The sequence below is a fragment of the Monomorium pharaonis genome, chromosome 3 (genome assembly GCF_013373865.1).
Source record: "Monomorium pharaonis isolate MP-MQ-018 chromosome 3, ASM1337386v2, whole genome shotgun sequence".
NCBI classification, from domain to species: domain Eukaryota; kingdom Metazoa; phylum Arthropoda; class Insecta; order Hymenoptera; family Formicidae; genus Monomorium; species Monomorium pharaonis.
In genome coordinates, this window is record NC_050469.1 from 14,644,123 (window position 1) to 14,662,303 (window position 18,181).

Sequence of the window (18,181 nt, forward strand, 5' to 3'; positions counted from 1 at the left end):
GTAAAGTAAAACGTGTCAGAATCTTAATTTTTATTACATATATCGTGCTTTATGCTTATATATATATATATATTTGAAATATAACAGTGTATTATTTCATTTTCTTAATAATTTTTTTCTATTCATAAAAATTTGGTCTAAAAGAATTTTTTTTAACGCATCCCGGATGTATAAATATAATTATAAAAGTAACTCTAAAAGAGCGAACGTTTATCGTACTATAATTAACTTTCATTTGTATGCTACGTTGTGCATGTAACGAGGAATATTATCTTATACCGCTTCTACAGTTATAGAATCATCATCTTGCTCGCTATTTTCCGGTTTTTTCGCCTCTGTGTTCGGATCAACTTTCGTATCTAACTTCTCAATGCTGTCGTAATCGTCCTCGAAAGACTGTTCTGTCGATGTCGGCGGAAGTATCGGAGAAATTCCTGGATGCGATGGTGTTAGCACGGGATAAACCTGAAATAATATAAATTACTATATTCATTCGTATCCACACAAAGAAAATTGTCTCTTAAAATTTACCTTCAACATTGCAATAGTCGTGAGATAATATAAACTTTGAAAAATTTTACTGTATACTTTTAGTAATATTTTACTAAATTAATTTATAGCATAAAATAGTAATCCTATAAAAATTTAACTAAAATTATAATAAAATTTTTCAAAGTCCATGTTGTCCCGAAAGTATCATGATTTTAGAAGTAAATTCTAAAAAAAAATTCTGTTTGCGTACAATGTACAGCTCGAGCGGTCTTTTTGAAGTAACAATTACCGGATTTAAAGGAATCCTGATATCATAAATCGGCGTTCCATAATAAAAGCTGTAAGCAGGGATGTGAGAAATTTCTGGTTTGCTGCTTACATGAAGAGTGTTTGGTATGCCTCCCGCGTTCGAATAAATCTAAAAGATGGATAACATTACAAATAATGTCCACGTGTAATTGTCGAGTATTTTATAAAGGATACATTGTAAACGTAATAGGGAGAATGCGTATTTTGATACGCGGCGAGATATTGCGGATGTGCGTTGATTTCAGGTGTCGAATACAGGTAATTCGTGTCGACTAAAGTCGACCATAGTGGTTTCGATACTGCCGTTCCAATTATCACCGCGAAGAAAATCGCGAGCAATGGTAAATTCTGCAAAAAATCAAGATTGAGAAACATGTCGCTTACAATATGGCTTCCTAGCCAGAAATAATTAGTTGATGATTAGTTGAATCGATATATCAATACATGGCTGATGACTGTTTGATATTTTCATCATTTTTTATTCTATCATTATTGTCTTTATCAGTATTAATAGTGCGCAATGTTTAGTTTCTGAGAAATAACGGGTGCTTATTTTTTTTAGAAACCCGTGTCAGCATTGGCGACCTTCCTCCAATATGTTATGCATTTGATTGCGCAGAATTGGCCGAAAGACAATAGAATTCATATAAAAATATTTATAATCGATCAATTAAAATAAAAATTATGATAAAGTCGAAACTGATAAAATTTAATATCTAACAGTATTAGACATCGACCATTCATCTATACGTCGACGTCGAATCGGCTAATAATTTCTGACTGGGTTTTAATAGAAGGAGACCACAACAAACATTAAATATATACAGAGTTAACAGCGCTTCTATATTTGTTTTCTTAATTGGTCGATATCATCGGAGTATATGCGCTTGTTTATCGAAAACCGTAGACGCGGAATATACGCAGCGCAGCAACTTTTCAAAATGTTTACGGCGATGCCCGTCGGATATCGTGTGTTGCATGCGAATGATCATCGAATTGCAAATAAAATGAAATTACCTTCCATGAAAACGTCATGACGTCAGCGTAGTAAGATAATACAATGTTCTATTAATATATCCCGTACTAACTGTTTCGATCTACTTGTGTTTTCAATTCGCATTGTTTGTACAGCGCAATTTTTTGCGATATTTTCTTGATAAAATTTTCGATATATTAATCAAGAAATCTCTCAACGTGAAACAAACTTTGTACTTTAAAGTCGCGGAAGCGCGACAAATGACTGATATAACTTAAGGGAGTTCCTCTGCTCAGGCCCGGCATAACAAGTGGCACAGGAGTTCAAGTAAAGAAAAATATTCAAATGACCATTTTGTTGCCTTCTTTTTTTTGTTGTATATGGTCTAAAGTTAATAATGGTAAATATAAGAAAAAATTTGGCTATAAAGTACTACCTTTATTACTGAAATAATTTTTTTAAAAATTGAGAATAAACATTTTTCACTATTATACAACCCTTAGATAACTGAATACAACAATTTGAAATTTATATTATATCACTAGCACACATTTACCACACTTAAGTGCTGTATTACTTCGATTATTGTAAACTTTTTTTATCTTATCAATTATTTCACTCAACGAGCAAGTGCATCATTTCAAATATTCAACAGTACTTTTCTGGACAGCTAAGATGTATCGTTGTAAAGTTTCACTAATATCCGTTCATTACTTTTATGTTTAATACGACAATAAAAACTGAAAAATTCTGAAAATTCATCGATTCCCATAAGAGCCCATGTTAATAAAATATTTAATATCTAAATAACTAGCTAGCTCAGCTTTCTGAAATTTTGACAGTCAATTTATATCACTAATTTGAACTTCTCTACAAAGTTTCATGAAAATCTGTTCATTTTGATTTAGCAGCGGAACTCCCTTAAGAAGTATACAATGAGAAAACTGTCCAGCAGTTCTAATTAAAAAAAACCGTTCAAATATTTTATTCGATTGATTTTGAATGGATTTGGGGCCATTCGATGAAATAAAAGATGCCTTTATCTAATGAAACATATTTTCCGATAAAATATGAACGGATAAGCTGCGATTTATTTATCCGTTTAAATTTGTATACAATATAATTGGATATTATATTCGATCGAATAAAAACAGGATGTTTTAGCCGATCAAGCTTAATGTCCGATTTAATGTACCACATCCAATTAAAATATATCCGATAAAATACAATTTTCAAAAGTTCGATAAAATATATGCGTGCGCGCCAGTAAACGATTGCAATTGGTCGTGCTACAGTCGTACCGATCAAACGTGCACGAGCGCCACGAGCCTGTTTCTACTTCGTTCATTGTCAAAGCAGCGTGTGTGTGACAATATTGCGTATTGTGTACTAGAACAGATTATTCCAGAAGTGAGTCTACAAAAATGAACAGTACAATTAGATCTGTTCTTCAAGTATTCAAGATTCATTGCTCGGATATGATATAATCGGACTATCACTTATATTTAATAAGTGACAAAAAAAGCCACATTACGTATTGCGAACGCGAATCGGATTGGGGTGGATCGCGTATCAGAATTTAGCCAATCAGGATAAGGCTGCCTTGTCCTGAATAGTTCAATTCTGATCCGCGATGCGCAATCCCAATCCGATCCGCGTCCGCAATACGTATAGTGTGACACGGGCTAAACGGATAGTTACTTTTTAAACGAATTTTCCAATCAAATTTAAACGGATTTTTTTTCTGAGCGTAGAAGTCGCTTCAAAGAAAACAGAGACAGGAGCATGGAGCTTCGTGTCATTTCAAGTCAAATCAAGCGCCGCTAGATTGGCAACACGTAAATAGGCAAACGGAATAACAATGCCTAGCAATTCCATATAATAGCAATGAATCACCCAAGGCAAACTCACCCGCATGGTTTGTCCCCGCAGGTTGCCGATATAGTCTCAGATCGTATCCGCACTAACTTGAATTTCAGCCCTACCTGCGATTTATATATTCCCGGCCTGAAAAGCAAAGCCCCACCTCGTCGAACATCATCTGCGGCTTTTTTTGCTCCTACGAACGTTTACTCTCGTTGTGTTGTCGTCTCTTCTCTCCCGATCGCTCGGACAACGCGCGTAAAATACGGCTTACTACTATCCCTCCTTCGTCTTTCTTTTTTCATGCGGAACTCACGTAGCGCGATTCACAGGCGAGAACCGGCGGGAAGCGGCCTCGGTATCAGTATCGGCTTGAGTATCGGCTTTAGGAATGATTGAACCCGAGCGTTTCTTCAACAGCGAAACTATATCGCCGATATGTTTGCTGATATCCTTGATCGTAAACTTATGAACTTGTTATTATCTGGTTTCCTCGATTAATATATGCGCCACTGGAGAGATTTAAGAATATCCTCCATGTGTATCCCGATGTGTTTCCGCCTTTCGATTCGCGATTTTTTTCGAGAAGAAAATGTCAAGGGATCACGATCGGGGGCGTCGACGTACTTAGAGCTGTGAGAAGCTATAAGGAGAAGACCGATTCGCTCTGCGACGACCGTCCCAGGCTATCCCGTCCTGTCGGGAATTTCGATGCGATAGACGCACGGAAGAGGAGAACGCGAAACTCGTAAACGTAAAATTCCGCGAGAGAATGGATCGCGCGGGATTATGCGGCGGTCAATAAAGTCCGCCGCGTATTGATCGCCGTGTAACCCTAAACGTCCTTCCCGCATGATTTGCGAAGGACGGCGAAGGGGAGAGCACGATGGGCGAGCGAATAGAGCACCGGATAGCGTGAGCATACTCCGGGTTGTGGTATGAACGTTGTAGCATAGCACCGGGTCCCGTGAACCGGTTAGGATCTTGCGCTTAGATCATGAATACGAGGCGTGGTCGCAGTCACCGGGTGTCCGACCGGGTGGATAAAGTCAGATTTGAATTTCTAATGTCTCTCGTCGACATCATCCGCGCTCTACGCAGCGTCCTTTTTATTGGCCTCACGTCACGCTGTGTCGATCCGACAGTTATTAACGTTCGTAGCGTTGACGTTCAAAAGCCGCGTGGGTGTACGGCCATCGAAACGAACGGTCACCTTGATGACGGTTTGGCGGCTGAAATTCGGCGACGCTATAATTCGGCGTTTATGCCAACCGTCGTCGATCAGATAAACGCTGTAATGCTCGCTATGAATGACGTTAAGGTGTAATTTTGTCGATGCGTATACGTTCGTCCCGATGAGGACCGCTGATAAAGCTGGGAGTCCCGGGGAGAACAGGTGAAAATTTAGCAATGCAATGGTGCAATCTGACCGTTATGATGAACGGCTGTCGTTCAGAAAAGTGGATAATGAATACTAAATGAAGGCGCAATAAATCTAATCGAATACTTTTTCTATTTTCTCCTTCTCTGACGATTCCATGTATGTGACTGATGTGACGTGAATGTTTATTGTCCTCGTTTCTCTACGTTTTAAATAATTTAACAATTTTTGTTAATCCACTTAAAAATTCTTAATCCTTAACGACAGTATGTGTCATTCGGCAGATCGAATAGCAGATTATACGTGAAACGTGATTAAACGTTACGTTTCGCATATAAAATTTAAAATTTTAATCTTTATTTTTATTTTTCATGAATATATATTAGAAAGTGTTTGTGTATGTGAAAATATATTTCACATCTGAATAACGCAATGCTGCGTTTAGTTTATCAATGATTTGGTAAGTTTCCTCATTGTCATCGAGTAAGGTTGGCAGCGTTACAAGGAAGAAATCTGCACGCGGGGGCTTCGCTTCGACTCGGGACTCTGTAATTACATAGTAATCTACATACAACATTTTTTATGTATTCTCTTTCTTCGTGCAAGACCAACAATAATCGTGAACAACGCTGTACTCGAGTTGTACGGTGAAGCATGTTATTAATGCCACAATCAACAAAAGATACATAATTACAGCATGTGAAATTATCGAGATTAATAAGATTTTCGAGTTGCCGATCGAATTCGAAAGCTTGCGCTTCATAAGCAGGGACAACAAATATTAGCCTGGCGAGAGGAAAGACAGAGAGAGAGAGAGAGTGTCCTAGGAAAAAAGTCTTCATATCAAAGATTAAATAATATATCAAATAATACCAGATCTAATTTTTTATCAATTGTTTTATAAAATTAGATTTACTCCGATATAATTTGATTTATTTCGATGTAAAGATTTCTTTCTCGGGGATCAGTTTGAATCGGGACGCCCTTTCTCGGCAATCGATAGAAAAGCTTCGTGAGAGGCCGACTGGCACTCGTGGAACTTCGCACGTCTGCTAATCAATCCGTTGCATTTCGCGAATTGCATTCGCGTTCATCAACAAGTGAACCTCCAGTGTACACCTGAGCCGGCCTGGTTCGGTCCGATTCGCCGAAGATGTTAAGCGGGGTTGTGCTCCAGTCGCTGTTCGACCCTGAGGTCGCGTAATCCCGAGATGTCAGCCGTCGTCGCGGCGGAAGAAGTTTCGAGGAGAGGCAAATCAGACCGGGTCGCATTTCCCGCTCGACTATGAAACTCGTGTCATTCCGACGGCGATTTTAACGACGCAGCATGTGTCGTTTCGTGCGCGGCTTTAACGTCTTCATGCCGGTGAACGTGCCGCACGTGAACAAACACGGGCCAATGTGACAGCCGCACGCGAGTATCGCACCGCTGACGTCACTTTCTCGCTCATTTTACTCCTAGCAATTAATGTGAATAATCCAAGTTTCCTTGCCTGGCGTGGCGTCCCAATTGCACCAAGCGGATCCGATTTCAATGATCGACCAAGCAAATCTACCTCGAGCAATTCGCGCGTGTTTCGAAAAATTTCTCGATGTTACTTCATCAACATACATAATATGCAACACCAGATGAAATTTGGCATTTTGCAATTTGTTCACCTGCTCGTCGTAACTCATTCGCACGTCTTTTCGCATTCTTGCGGAACCAATGACGTTTTGGAAGACCCGTGAAGTCGCGGAAGTGTTTTTCGTTTTGGCAAACCGAACGCGATCTTTGACGGCGCTCGGTAAATAAACAGCAATTATTTGCCTGAGATATCGCGCTAGATCCTCACGAAAGATGCGGAAAGGTGCGGAGAGAGATTTCAAAGTCCCAGATGTTTCGCTTTGCCAGTTTTCTATTTCGAAAATTATTTCGGAAACACGATTTTACCTCACTCCGTTTTGCCTCACGTTACAAAAATCAAATCCAATGTAAAAATACCCGTTAGACAAATACCTGTAAATATATTTTTTTTTAATCTCGTATATTCGTTTAATAAAATGTGTCGCTTTTGCAAAGTTGAAAAAAGTAATCGATCGCTTGTAACGAAATTACAGTTATTTTTCTATATTTCAATATAGTATGTGTTCAGCAAAATAAAGTGAAAAATCGGTAAAATTTTGAGAACCACTTTATAAACATGAAAGTTAAAATTTCCTTTTTTTTAACAATACTAAATTATTGACTTACGATGATTTTTTTTTTATTAGTTTGAATTTGACGAATTTCTTTATCTACCGAAAATTGAGAGAAAAGTAACTGAAAACATAACAACTCGTTACTTTTTGAATAACCACAACTGTAACGTGTTTTTCGGAGTCAATAACTTCTAACGGTAATTAATTTACTTTTGACTACTCCAACAGTTATTTGTATAAGATATAACTTTCTCAATCGTGTGCTTTTGGTCTCCACGGTGAAAAGGGCTCGTACTTACATTTGGACGATGCATCGCGGCGCATCGGTCGATGACGCCAGGGAGGACTGCTGGAGAACGCGAGGGTGTTATCGCTCGGATGAGAGAAAGGGGGCGCGATTTTCGGGAAGCGGCCGTCGCTAAAAATAGCCGTGCTTCGTGTGTATACGTGTGTGTGTGAGTGTGTGTGCGCGCGCGCGGTATGCATTTAAACATAGTTTTGGCAGGCGGAGAAACGTCAAACTGCCGCGGAGTGGCGAAGCGTGAGGATCGCTTCGCGAATTTCGCGCAGAGAGATCTCGCGTCTCGCCGTCGCGTCGTCGGAAGAAGAGAACAATTCTCCCAGCGGACTTTCGTCACCTCTAGAAAAGTTTCTCGTAAAAAAAATTTCTTGCCACGAGCCTCTCCGTATTCACGATTTGTTTTGAAAATTCGGTTCATTCGACAGAAGCTTCCTTCGACAGATGGGGGGAGAGGCATGAAGGGTGCATCGGCGGGATACGACAGGGAGAACGTGGCCGGCGACGTCCAGCAGGAAGAGTAAAGAGCCTAGAAGAGCCAGAATCGTGTTTCCGTGTGCATGTGTGCGTGCGTGCGTGCGTGCTCGCTCGCTCGCCATCTCGCGGTTGGTTTCCGCTCGTACACGGTCGCGTATATTTATTTTCAATATTCTTTTCTCCGACGATCGCTTTATTTATACGGCGCAAGGCCTTTCATTTTTTTTTCTTCCTCAGCGAAATTTGTGCAGCGCGGTACAGTCGCCAAAATAGACCGCTTGTCTCGCGAAATTTCAAAAAACTTTAATGCCGATAACGCCTTTCATTATTTTTCATTATCAATTACAATTATAAATCATTTGATCGCGATCTTCCTTAATAGATTAAGTGCCTCAACCGGTTTTCCTTATACGTAATGTAATACTGGACAGTATTAAATTGGTCAGTCATTATAACTTATTTTGAGCATTAAAAGTATTATAAACAACACTGCTTTTAATACTTAAAATACGTATAAATTACTGGTTCAATTTAATGCTGTTCAGTATTACATTTTTACAAGAGTCCCTTATAAAAATATAACGTATAAATATAATTTAAGTATAAAAAATACTGTTGTACTTTTAGTATTCAAAATAAGTAATAATTACTGGCAAATTTATTAATGCTACCCAGTATTACATTTTTTGTAAGGGATTTACAAACAAATTCCGTGCAATTCTCTAATAAATCCAGACGGAAGACACCATCCGGCCACTTACGTGTATTCGCGTGTGCGCGTTGAATTTATCTTGTGCGATATCTTTATCTTTTTTTTTTTATCAAGACCTTAGCGACCCGGTGCACATCCCGTTGATACCGCTCGATCCATTAGACGCTTGGATTAGTTTTTAAGCGTGGCGATTAAGCGTTACGGCATTACCGGCCGCTATACAAGCCGTGTACGTACATTAATCGTCGTTCAACTCAAAATTATCGGGCAAGTAGTGTGCGTTGTCGTTAAAGAAACCCACGAGAAAGATACACGCGATATCATGTTCGCTGATTATTCCGCTGAGTGAACCGAAGTCGGGGAAATTTTGTTGCGATTGTTACACCGTATCCCGCGGACTCTCGTCCAATCGCTTCTCTTATTTAGCGCACCGATGCAACGCTTAATGCAATTAATAACTCACGCACCCTCCTTTAACCCTTTGAGGATGTTTACACGTTTCGAACCGCACGCTGCACGCGTGAGGATGGTGCACCCATTTAAAAAAAGAAAAGAAAGATTCTACGTTTTTGTAATTTCTAGCCATCAATAAATGTATCTTTTGTCACTAAAAAAAAAAAAAACCTCAGTCTCTTTTTGTTCTTCTTTTTGTTGTATCTGCCTGCTTGAGGAGTTAAAATAGCACCGCGTCGAGTATTCCGCCGCATGCCGTCTTTTCTGCTTTCAGTCGCTTCGTCGCAAGTATTTCACGCAGCTGGGGATTAAACGGATTGAGAAAATCAGAGGCCAAGCTTATAGCGGACAAGTAGAGCCAAAAGTCGAAATAATTTCAAGATGCCTCCGATATATCGCCGGCGATCCCTCATAACGCGGCCAAGTGTCGTACGTTAATGTGACATCGTCGCGGCGTTAGTGCGCAGTTGGACGCCTAATTAATTAATAATTAGTTCCTGCCGGGACGTCCTTCCCGGAATCGTCGCGCGCGCTTATTTTAAAAGCGTCGCGTTAATTAACCTTGGCCCGAGAATCGCGCCTCGTGATTTTCCGATGCGCGGTTGACTTTAATCCCCGCGACATTGACTAACCGCGACCAGCCGATTGCGAATGCGAGAGATTAACAGTCCTTCCCGCGACCGCGTTGGCCGAAAGCCAAATAATCAAGACTCATTGATGAGATCGAGGTGCACGCCATTGTCCGTCCTGTCCCCCGTGACGGTGGGCTATCGCTCTTGCAGATCTATCGCGGACATATATCCCAAAGCGAGTTTTAGGGCACCGATAAGGAATAGGAGAGGGGCAGGGGGGAGGGGGGGGGGAAGGGAACGAATGAGGAAATAATCGTCAATCATCCTTTTCCGGGGTACCGGTAAGGCAATGCGAAAGCACACGTTAGCTTGCAAGCCTCTGCGCATAATCCTCCATCATCGTTTCACTTGTCATTGTAGACACCGAGTTGTAGAGACGCTTTAGCGCCTAGCGTGCGTATCGTTTTGGCGTGTTCACTTTGCCGTAGGCCTACTATACATACGCTATACATACACGAAATCAGAAAATAGCTTTTTGCGATTTCACGCGCTATATCGACGCCCATCGAACGGTTGCTCTGGGAGAGTAATAAAATGATATTTCGTTGTTTTTGCGCGATGCGCTGTTTAGTGTGATGTCAGCGGGTAATAAAAACGCGGACGAGGTTGTGAACGATGCGCTGTTGGAGAAGCTTCGTACTTACGCGGCTAAGCCGCAGGAAGCGGGCGACGCGCTCAGGGCGATCGCGGCCAAGATTCACGCACGTGTCACTTCATCAGGTACATACGCAACTCCACCGGAATTCCACGTCCCGTGGTGACTTTGTATTTTATAGAGGGTATCGTGCCAATTTAACCTTTCTTCGTGGCATTTAACTGCTAACGGTTTCAATTGTTTATCTTGATGACATAAAGGCTACATAATATATACGTATACGTATACGTTCTGCGAGGCAATCTAAGCTGAATAAGACTCACAATTTATTTTGAGGATGTACATATATATACTAAAATGAATTAAATAAGAATAAAATTTTTATTTCTCACAAGATGCTCGCAAAGCGATAAAATATTTACTTTTAACTCTTTGTTTCGATTTTATCGCGAATTAGCGACGCCGCGCCACGGTAATTTCCTTTCTCATTAGTGTTTTGTATCGCGTGTCGTCTCCATTAACGGTTTTGTACGATAAGCGTACAATATTGCGCGCGAATCGCGATCGCAATAAAGTTCTAAACGAGTCAGAAGGTAGATTGGACACTTCAGGGAGAAATTCGTGCTGGTGCATTATTACTCTCGGCGAGCACGAAATCACGGTGGAACTTTGTGCGATTTATCACTCTCATGTGATTCCCCCGCAATGAATGGCGAGGGAGATCCGTCCGTCACGTTCTGCGCCATCGCAATGTTACTATTGCATTAGCTTCCCGCCATTTGCATCGAGACTTGATAAAGTGTACACGAGTTACACGAAATTTCGAGCAGAAGTGTCGAACATTCATGCGAGATCAGTCGAGATAGAAACTGCGATAAAAACAATACGGTTGCGGGAATCGCACGTGTGTGCGTTCCGGGTCATAGCACTTACGATCAACGGTATGCCAAAATTGTGTAACGCAAATTCAGATTATTTTCAAATAAGCTGACAACTTTATACAGATGATGTGTTTACCCAGCTGCAATTTCTAATTTCCACTTCCGATATCATCGCGAGATCTCGCGATGGATTTACGTGTAAATATTATTTACAAAAAATGTTGAATTAAAAAAAATTATCACAATTAATATCATATTTTCGTGTGACATTATCGATTTCGTTCGATGTTTTATCACCCGCACTGTCATTATTGTTTCGTATCGAATATTAATTCATCAATCTGGACCTGGACCTTCGGACGATTGGCGAACAGGTGTGCGAACAGCAGTCGATTGCTATCGTGTGTTTTACTTTGGAATAGAAGAACCGCCTGTTAGCCGATTGCGTAATCACTTTCGGTAAGACTGACGACAGACCCGTTTTGGCCGGCATCCAGAAAACTATGGCTCCGAACGGTACACGGTACTCGGATCGCGCCCGTGCACCAATTTGATAAGGGCCTGGCAACCTTCCCCCGCCGGTGTTCTCGCGATTCGCGAAATTTACGGGCACGGTTGAGTTTCAGTTTTGCGCATTATATCGCGATTGCGGCTGAAATTTTGCGACATAGTTCGATAGACACCACTAAATTTTCCCTGTAGGTCACGTTTCACGTCACCGCAGTTATATCCATTGTCATGACATCAGAAGCGAAAACTCATGCTCGTAATTTGGATCGTATAGCGCCACACACGCCACGCTGCAGATACACACCGTTCATGTGCATTTGCAGTCGTGAAGAGACGTTCGCGATTACCGCCACGTGAATCTTTTTATCAATGCCGTGACATTGTTCCTAATTGGCACTACGTCAACTTTGGATAAAAGCAGTATATCGTGTGCCAATGTACCGGATTCTCGATTTCTCAGAGAACGTATATACCGTGTCTCTTGAAAAGCTACCTGCCATCGACAAGGCACTAATGCATCTATCGCCACGAATAAATTGCGATTTATAAATCTGTTTTAAACGCAAACAGATATATATATATATATATATATATATATAAAACAATTTTCGTAATATATATCTTCCAGATCGTCGGATACGCGAGCGCACGTTGGACAAGCTCTGGCGGAAGAATTCCGGCGCGATGGAATCGTTCCTTATGACCCTGGAGGTGAATAATTTTTAATTAAACTAATCCTTCGGTGAGTCTCCGTCACGTTATCCCTCGCTCCCGTTAATAGCGTACGCGTAGCGTCCTATCGGATAAGCTACGATCGTTTTGCGTGTCGCTAACAGCGGCAGGCCGAGATCGATACGCGATATGTGTGCGAGAGAGGGAGATAATTACATGCGGGCTTACGATTTCATTCGGTGGATATACACCCATTGACACCCCACGTGGAGCCAAGAGTTCGAGTAACCGTGGTAACTTAGTACTATCGGCGAAATATCGTTGGCCGCGTGTCACGCAACACGCATCCTGCATTGTCTTACACGCGCGTGAAAGTCGCGGGGACCGACTCCGAGGTCTTGGATATCCGACAAGTATCGGAACGTTCATGTGTAAAATAGTAATATAATATAAAGTAATAATTGCTTTACTATATCGTATCTTTTATCCTTCTTACGTTGGACAGACGGAAAGAGAACAAGAATCAATGCGTTTCTACACAATCTAAATACGTTGGGAGGAAATTAAGGTGGAATTGAGGTTGTTTTCTTTGAAATTTCTTTTTAGAATTGCAAGGACAACGTTGTTAACTGCAGTATCGCCGGTATTGTGCACGAATGTATATCGCCTCGAATGACCAAAGGCAAATCCAAGGAAAGAGGGAGCAAGAGTGTCACAAGTAATGGCAATTGTTTATTAAAAGGAAACAAGGTTTTATCGAGAACGCGGATTCTGTCGAATTCGCGGGTTCGATAGCGTTCGTTCCTCCGAGAGAGATTGAAAGTAATCGCGCTCGTTCTTTATAATAGGAACCAGTAGCCGAATGGCGGTCATTCAACTGATCAACTTGGGTATCACGCAAGTACTAGTGAAACTTTTAATAAATCTGCAGCACGCAGACACGATTACGAGCGAAATACTCACTCAAGACATCCTCTGGATTTTGGGACAGGTAATTTTTTAAGGCGACGTATTGTTATAAACTTCCTTTTAATTTTATTTTGTAATTGGGAACAATTATTTCGCTTGGTTCTGCATGGATAGAAGGATATTCTCTTGACACACGTTATATATCTGCACAGCAGAACTTTTATCGATCGCGTTGCGTATGTCTGTTAAAATATTTTTCAATTTATATTTTTCTGGACTACAAGACTTATTTCGACTATTTCCAACTTTACATTGTAACTTTAGGCATTATTATACTTTAATAGCGCTTTTAATTTGAGATTAGATAAAAGTTCTTAGATTAACAAATAATATAATGACTTTTGAAGCAAAAATAAACACGGAATTAAAAAAAATGTTTATAATATTCCAAAGAATATACAACGTCGAAAATATTTTGCGATTTTTTTAGGTGGCTCAAAGGGACCAGAAGTTTGTGTCAAAAATGAAACTGCTCAACTCCGTAAAAGTGTTCCACGCGCTGTTAAAACAGCATTACAACAATAGCAAGATGTTATTGCCGCTGTTGTTGATCATCAAAACTCTTGCTAAAAACTGTAAGCAACGCTTTTCTTTCATGTGTCTGACAATTTGCCTGAGACGCTCGAGGTTGACGAACGCGTTATTATCTTTTTTATAGCATTTTCCTTACAAACATTGGTAAAGGACGGCATCGCTTGTAGTCTGGAAAAAACGTTTGTTAGTATCGGTTATACTCCACATTTGAAATTGAGGACATTACTGGAGTGTTTCAAACATTTAACGACCAATAGTAAGCACGTGTGTTTACAATGTAATCGTTTATTTATTATTATCTTGTTATTTACGATATATTTTGCTTTCAGAATTATGTTGCGACAAATTTGTTAAGACGGGAATGGTGCACTTGCTGATGCGAATCTTTGAGAGGTGGGAGAGATTCGATGGACAAATGCGCTTGAAGATTTGTAATTACGCTCTAAACACGCTTCAGCATCTCTGCGTAATAAGTAAGTTGACTAGGTTATAAGTCCTGTAAAAAATTCTTTATAAAGAATGCTCTGGAAGATGGTCTCTAAAAAAGATATTAATTGCCAATTTATATTTATCATTCTCGGCTTATGTATCCTTAAAAATCACCGACGCGGTTAAAGTCGTTTTTTTTTACCCGCGTTTTTTTTTTTTAGAAGCTGGAAGAAAGGCTATCAAGTCGAACAATGGCCTACAGCTACTGTACCGGTTCTGCACGAATTGCCCAGAGGATAAAGCTTATGACTGCCTGCTGTCGCGTATCTGTGGGATAATCAATCAGTGTCTGGAGAAGAGGGAATTACCGGTGCCCGAAATGTCGCCCGCGAGGTGAACGAAACATTCAAGGTTATCTCGACTAGTATACCGTATTTTGTGATAATCGTAATACGATATACTGGTTATATTCCGACGCATTCACAAAGTGCTTTTCTACAAATAATATTACACATATTGCGGACTTACTAGTGTTGTTTTATCTGTATATTATGCGAAAAAGTAACTTTACCGAACGCTTTATCTATGCTAAACCGAATTAGTTAAGAGCTTGGTGAAAATTTTTCTCAGAATTATAAAAGTTATACATGTAAAAAACTACACAAAAATTTTGACAATTCTGAACTTTCACTGCACTGAGAAAAATATCCAGCAGTTTTAATCGAAAAAAAACCGTTTAAACACTTCATTCGATTAATTTTGAATAGATTTGAGACTATCCGATAAAATACAATTTCCGTTCAAAAGTCCGGTAAAATATATGCATGCGCACATTTCGGTAACTGCGTGCGCGTAAACGATTGCAATTGGTCGTGCTACATCCGACCATGTACTGATTAGACGTGCACGCAAACGTCACGAGCTTGTCTTTATTTTGTTCTAAGCAGCGTGTGTGTGATGCAATATACAGAACTGAACAGAAAAATTTATATATTACATATAATCATTTCTGCAAGTTATTAAGACATTAATTATATATTATAGAAAATCGGCGGGTATTAAATATGTCTTGTTCGGAAATTTTGGAAAGGAAATCTCCGAACAAAACATACTTAAATATTTGCCGATTTTCTATAATATATAATGTCTCCATAACTTACAAAAACGGTTTTATATATATAAACTTTTCTGTTCAGCTCTATATACTTTATCAGCTCATTAACGTTAGTGTTCATTATCCATATAGTTTGAACAAATTTTTTGAAAATATTTACCGATATTTAATGGAAAAATTTCGATCAGAAGTTAGGTTTATTAATCGGATCTGATATAATCGAAGTATCCGTTTAATAAGTAAGAAACGGATATTTTAAATCGGATATTATTGAGCGGACATTTTTGATCAGTTATTTCCATCGGTTTTTTTCCGATTATAGGAGAATTGGTAATATCTGTTCGTTACTTTTTAAACGAATTTTCCAATCAAATTTAAACGGATTCTTTTCCGAGTGTGGGAATAATAAATTTTTCTTAGAATTTTTCACATAATTCTTCTGCTTTTATGTAAATATCAGAAATAATAATCGTTTACAATCACGGTTCTACACACTAAATTTTTTATTCTATTCTTTTTTTTTCTTACATGCAGATTTGTTCTGCCCGAAGTGAATGTCAACAGGACTAACAGTGCGGAAAGCGGTAGCGATATCGATAGCCAGGTATGTACGTACGTCTTTATGAAAAATCAAGACACGTTACGAACCTCATATTTGATGTGGTTATAAGATTTGAAAGCATATGTTTAATTAATAATAACGTGTACGAGTTCTAACAATTTTCATTTTACGTATAAAATACCGCAATATCCAAAATGTGTGTAGTGACGAAATTCGTGTCATTAAATGTTCGTGCGCCTCAAAAATTGATTTCTGTATAGGCAAACAGCGTGGCTTCGATCGGCAGACACTACAGCGATCTCGATTCTGGGGATGACGAGGAAAGTCACGACTCTAGAGATGCAATGAACAATGAAATTCACATAGATGACGAGGTAGACGAGAGCAAATTCTTCGCCGGGATTTTTACGTCGCAAAGATCCGAGGAAGATCTCGCTGGGTAAGTGAGACGTTATAGACTCACGTCAACTTGGTCAACTGTAATCACGTCAACACAAACACCCCCCTTTCTTTTTACTTGCCGTCAGATACCATACGTACTTCAAAGAGTTGGGAAATTTGCGGTCGCAGCTACACAATTTCGTTGGGACGTCGAACGTCAAACTGATCGATTTTTTTCTGATGGAGGACGATCAGATAAACTCGCCGTTCGCGAAGGCGGGAAAGACGAAGACCTCGATCAAGGACTTCACGAGATCTAACGGTACGGCGAAGAATCAATTGGTGAACGGCGTGCACAGTTTGAAGGTCCTGAAAGACGTGTCGGCGGGCGTCACGGATCGGCACGCGTATTGCGCTGTAGCGAGCAGGGTGAGAAGCGTTATCGGTTTCGTCAAGGTCGCCTATCCGGACCTGATCGGTGGCGACGGTCTGGGGAAAGCCGAGCCGCTCAACACTAAGGACAGGAAGGTTTGCCGCGCGAAACTGTTGACCTGCGTGGAACGCGGCCTCCACGCCGTCACCGCCATCCAGGAAGTTGTTTATGATCTCGATGCACTCGCGCATTCCGCCTCCCGGGGAACGTCGCTCGACGAACAGCTGTTCGACAACTGGGACGAGAAGAGGCTCGGCAAGCGTAATTTGGATACAAAACGGTTGCAATTCGAGTCCCGATTCGAAAGCGGTAATCTCAGGAAAGCTATTCAGGTATAGTCGGCCCGCTACTCGCGCAGTTTATGTAATCGATTATGTTCGAATTACATAAGGCTTCGTGGTGACTTAGCGTCGCAATTTCTACACTGTACATAAGATATGGATTCTACAAGATATATACATATAGAAATTCATTTCATTTTCATTAAATTTCGTTACATTAATAATTCATGTGCTCCTTCCTGCTTTCTCTTTAGATAGGCTCACGGGAATACGATCTCATTCTGACGCCGGATGTCAACAGCGGTTCCAGACATCAATGGTTCTACTTCGAGGTCTCCGGTATGGAGGCAAACGTAGCGTATACGTTCAATATAATTAACTGCGAGAAGACGAACTCGCAGTTCAATTTCGGCATGAAGCCGTTACTGTTCAGCGTTATGGAGGCGCAATGTGGTAGGCCAGGTTGGGTGAGGACCGGCGTCGATATTTGTTACTATCGAAATTGTTATCAACGGTCCACCAGAGGGAAAACATATTTCACCACATCCTTCACGGTCACCTTTCCGCACGCTTACGACGTTTGTTATCTGGCGTATCATTTCCCGTACACGTACAGTCGGCTGATGACCAACATTTGGCAGTGGACGAAGAGCATCTCCGCGGCGAACGTTTACTTTCGCGCGGAGACGCTCTGCGAGACTCTAAACGGCAACGAGAATCCTGTGCTCACCATTACGTCACCGGACTCCACGACCAATCCTATACATGTAAGATGTCATTTCAGATATTTCAAATTTTTGCGTGACAGTAAGTCGTTTAACGTAGCCAGCTATTTAAAGTTAAGTGTCATCCCCCTTCAGGCACGGAAGATAATCTTCTTAACGTCCAGAGTACACCCCGGTGAGAGCAACGCCTCTTGGGTGATGCATGGAACCATGGAGGCTCTCCTAAGCGACAGCCAGTATGCCAACAGTTTGCGTGACGATTATGTGTTCAAAATAATTCCTATGCTAAACATAGAGGGAGTCGTGAACGGCTGGTGAGTT

The 18,181-nt window shown here is 40.5% G+C and overlaps 2 protein-coding genes across 8 annotated transcripts in view; one reads left to right on the forward strand and one right to left on the reverse strand.

Annotated features, from left to right (window-relative positions):
* Positions 1 to 111: 111 nt before the first annotated feature.
* Positions 112 to 7,531, reverse strand: LOC105839878. 2 transcript variants are annotated; one of them, XM_012686490.3, is made up of 4 exons: positions 7,502 to 7,531; positions 976 to 1,149; positions 782 to 910; positions 112 to 465 (listed from the first exon to the last, which is right to left on the reverse strand). In XM_012686490.3, the coding sequence occupies exons 1-4, from the start codon at positions 7,514 to 7,516 to the stop codon at positions 274 to 276; spliced, it is 510 nt and encodes a 169-aa protein (XP_012541944.2). In that variant the 5' UTR covers positions 7,517 to 7,531; the 3' UTR covers positions 112 to 273. The 2 variants fall into 2 exon arrangements, with proteins under 2 accessions (XP_012541944.2, XP_036139558.1); XM_036283665.1 differs by lacking the exon at positions 7,502 to 7,531 and adding an exon at positions 3,689 to 3,845.
* Positions 7,532 to 7,550: 19 nt separating this feature from the next.
* LOC105839872 (cytosolic carboxypeptidase 1) overlaps positions 7,551 to 18,181 on the forward strand; it is a 31,333-nt gene continuing 20,702 nt past the window's right edge. For 3 of the 6 annotated variants that reach the window (XM_012686477.3, XM_012686481.3, XM_012686482.3), the window contains exons 1-14: positions 7,551 to 8,020; positions 10,346 to 10,494; positions 12,389 to 12,471; positions 13,039 to 13,150; positions 13,281 to 13,423; positions 13,832 to 13,976; positions 14,060 to 14,191; positions 14,265 to 14,408; positions 14,586 to 14,757; positions 16,013 to 16,082; positions 16,301 to 16,479; positions 16,568 to 17,186; positions 17,390 to 17,902; positions 17,996 to 18,174. In XM_012686477.3, coding sequence (XP_012541931.2) covers positions 7,683 to 8,020; positions 10,346 to 10,494; positions 12,389 to 12,471; positions 13,039 to 13,150; positions 13,281 to 13,423; positions 13,832 to 13,976; positions 14,060 to 14,191; positions 14,265 to 14,408; positions 14,586 to 14,757; positions 16,013 to 16,082; positions 16,301 to 16,479; positions 16,568 to 17,186; positions 17,390 to 17,902; positions 17,996 to 18,174 — 2,978 coding nt within the window. In that variant the 5' untranslated portion in view covers positions 7,551 to 7,682. Of the gene's footprint in view, positions 8,106 to 10,345; positions 10,495 to 12,388; positions 12,472 to 13,038; positions 13,151 to 13,280; positions 13,424 to 13,831; positions 13,977 to 14,059; positions 14,192 to 14,264; positions 14,409 to 14,585; positions 14,758 to 16,012; positions 16,083 to 16,300; positions 16,480 to 16,567; positions 17,187 to 17,389; positions 17,903 to 17,995; positions 18,175 to 18,181 lie in introns of all 6 variants that reach the window. The other 3 variants (XM_028193412.1, XM_028193411.2, XM_012686480.2) reach the window with 3 other exon arrangements.

What these genes read in the sequence shown, in the direction of transcription:
- LOC105839878 (XM_012686490.3), bottom strand. An exon ending in CTCCCTATTACGTTTACAAT is followed by an intron (nt 911 to 975) that starts GTATCCTTTATA and finishes TCCATCTTTTAG; the next exon opens with ATTTATTCGAACGCGGGAGG. An exon ending in TCAGGATTCCTTTAAATCCG is followed by an intron (nt 466 to 781) that starts GTAATTGTTACT and finishes ATATTATTTCAG; the next exon opens with GTTTATCCCGTGCTAACACC.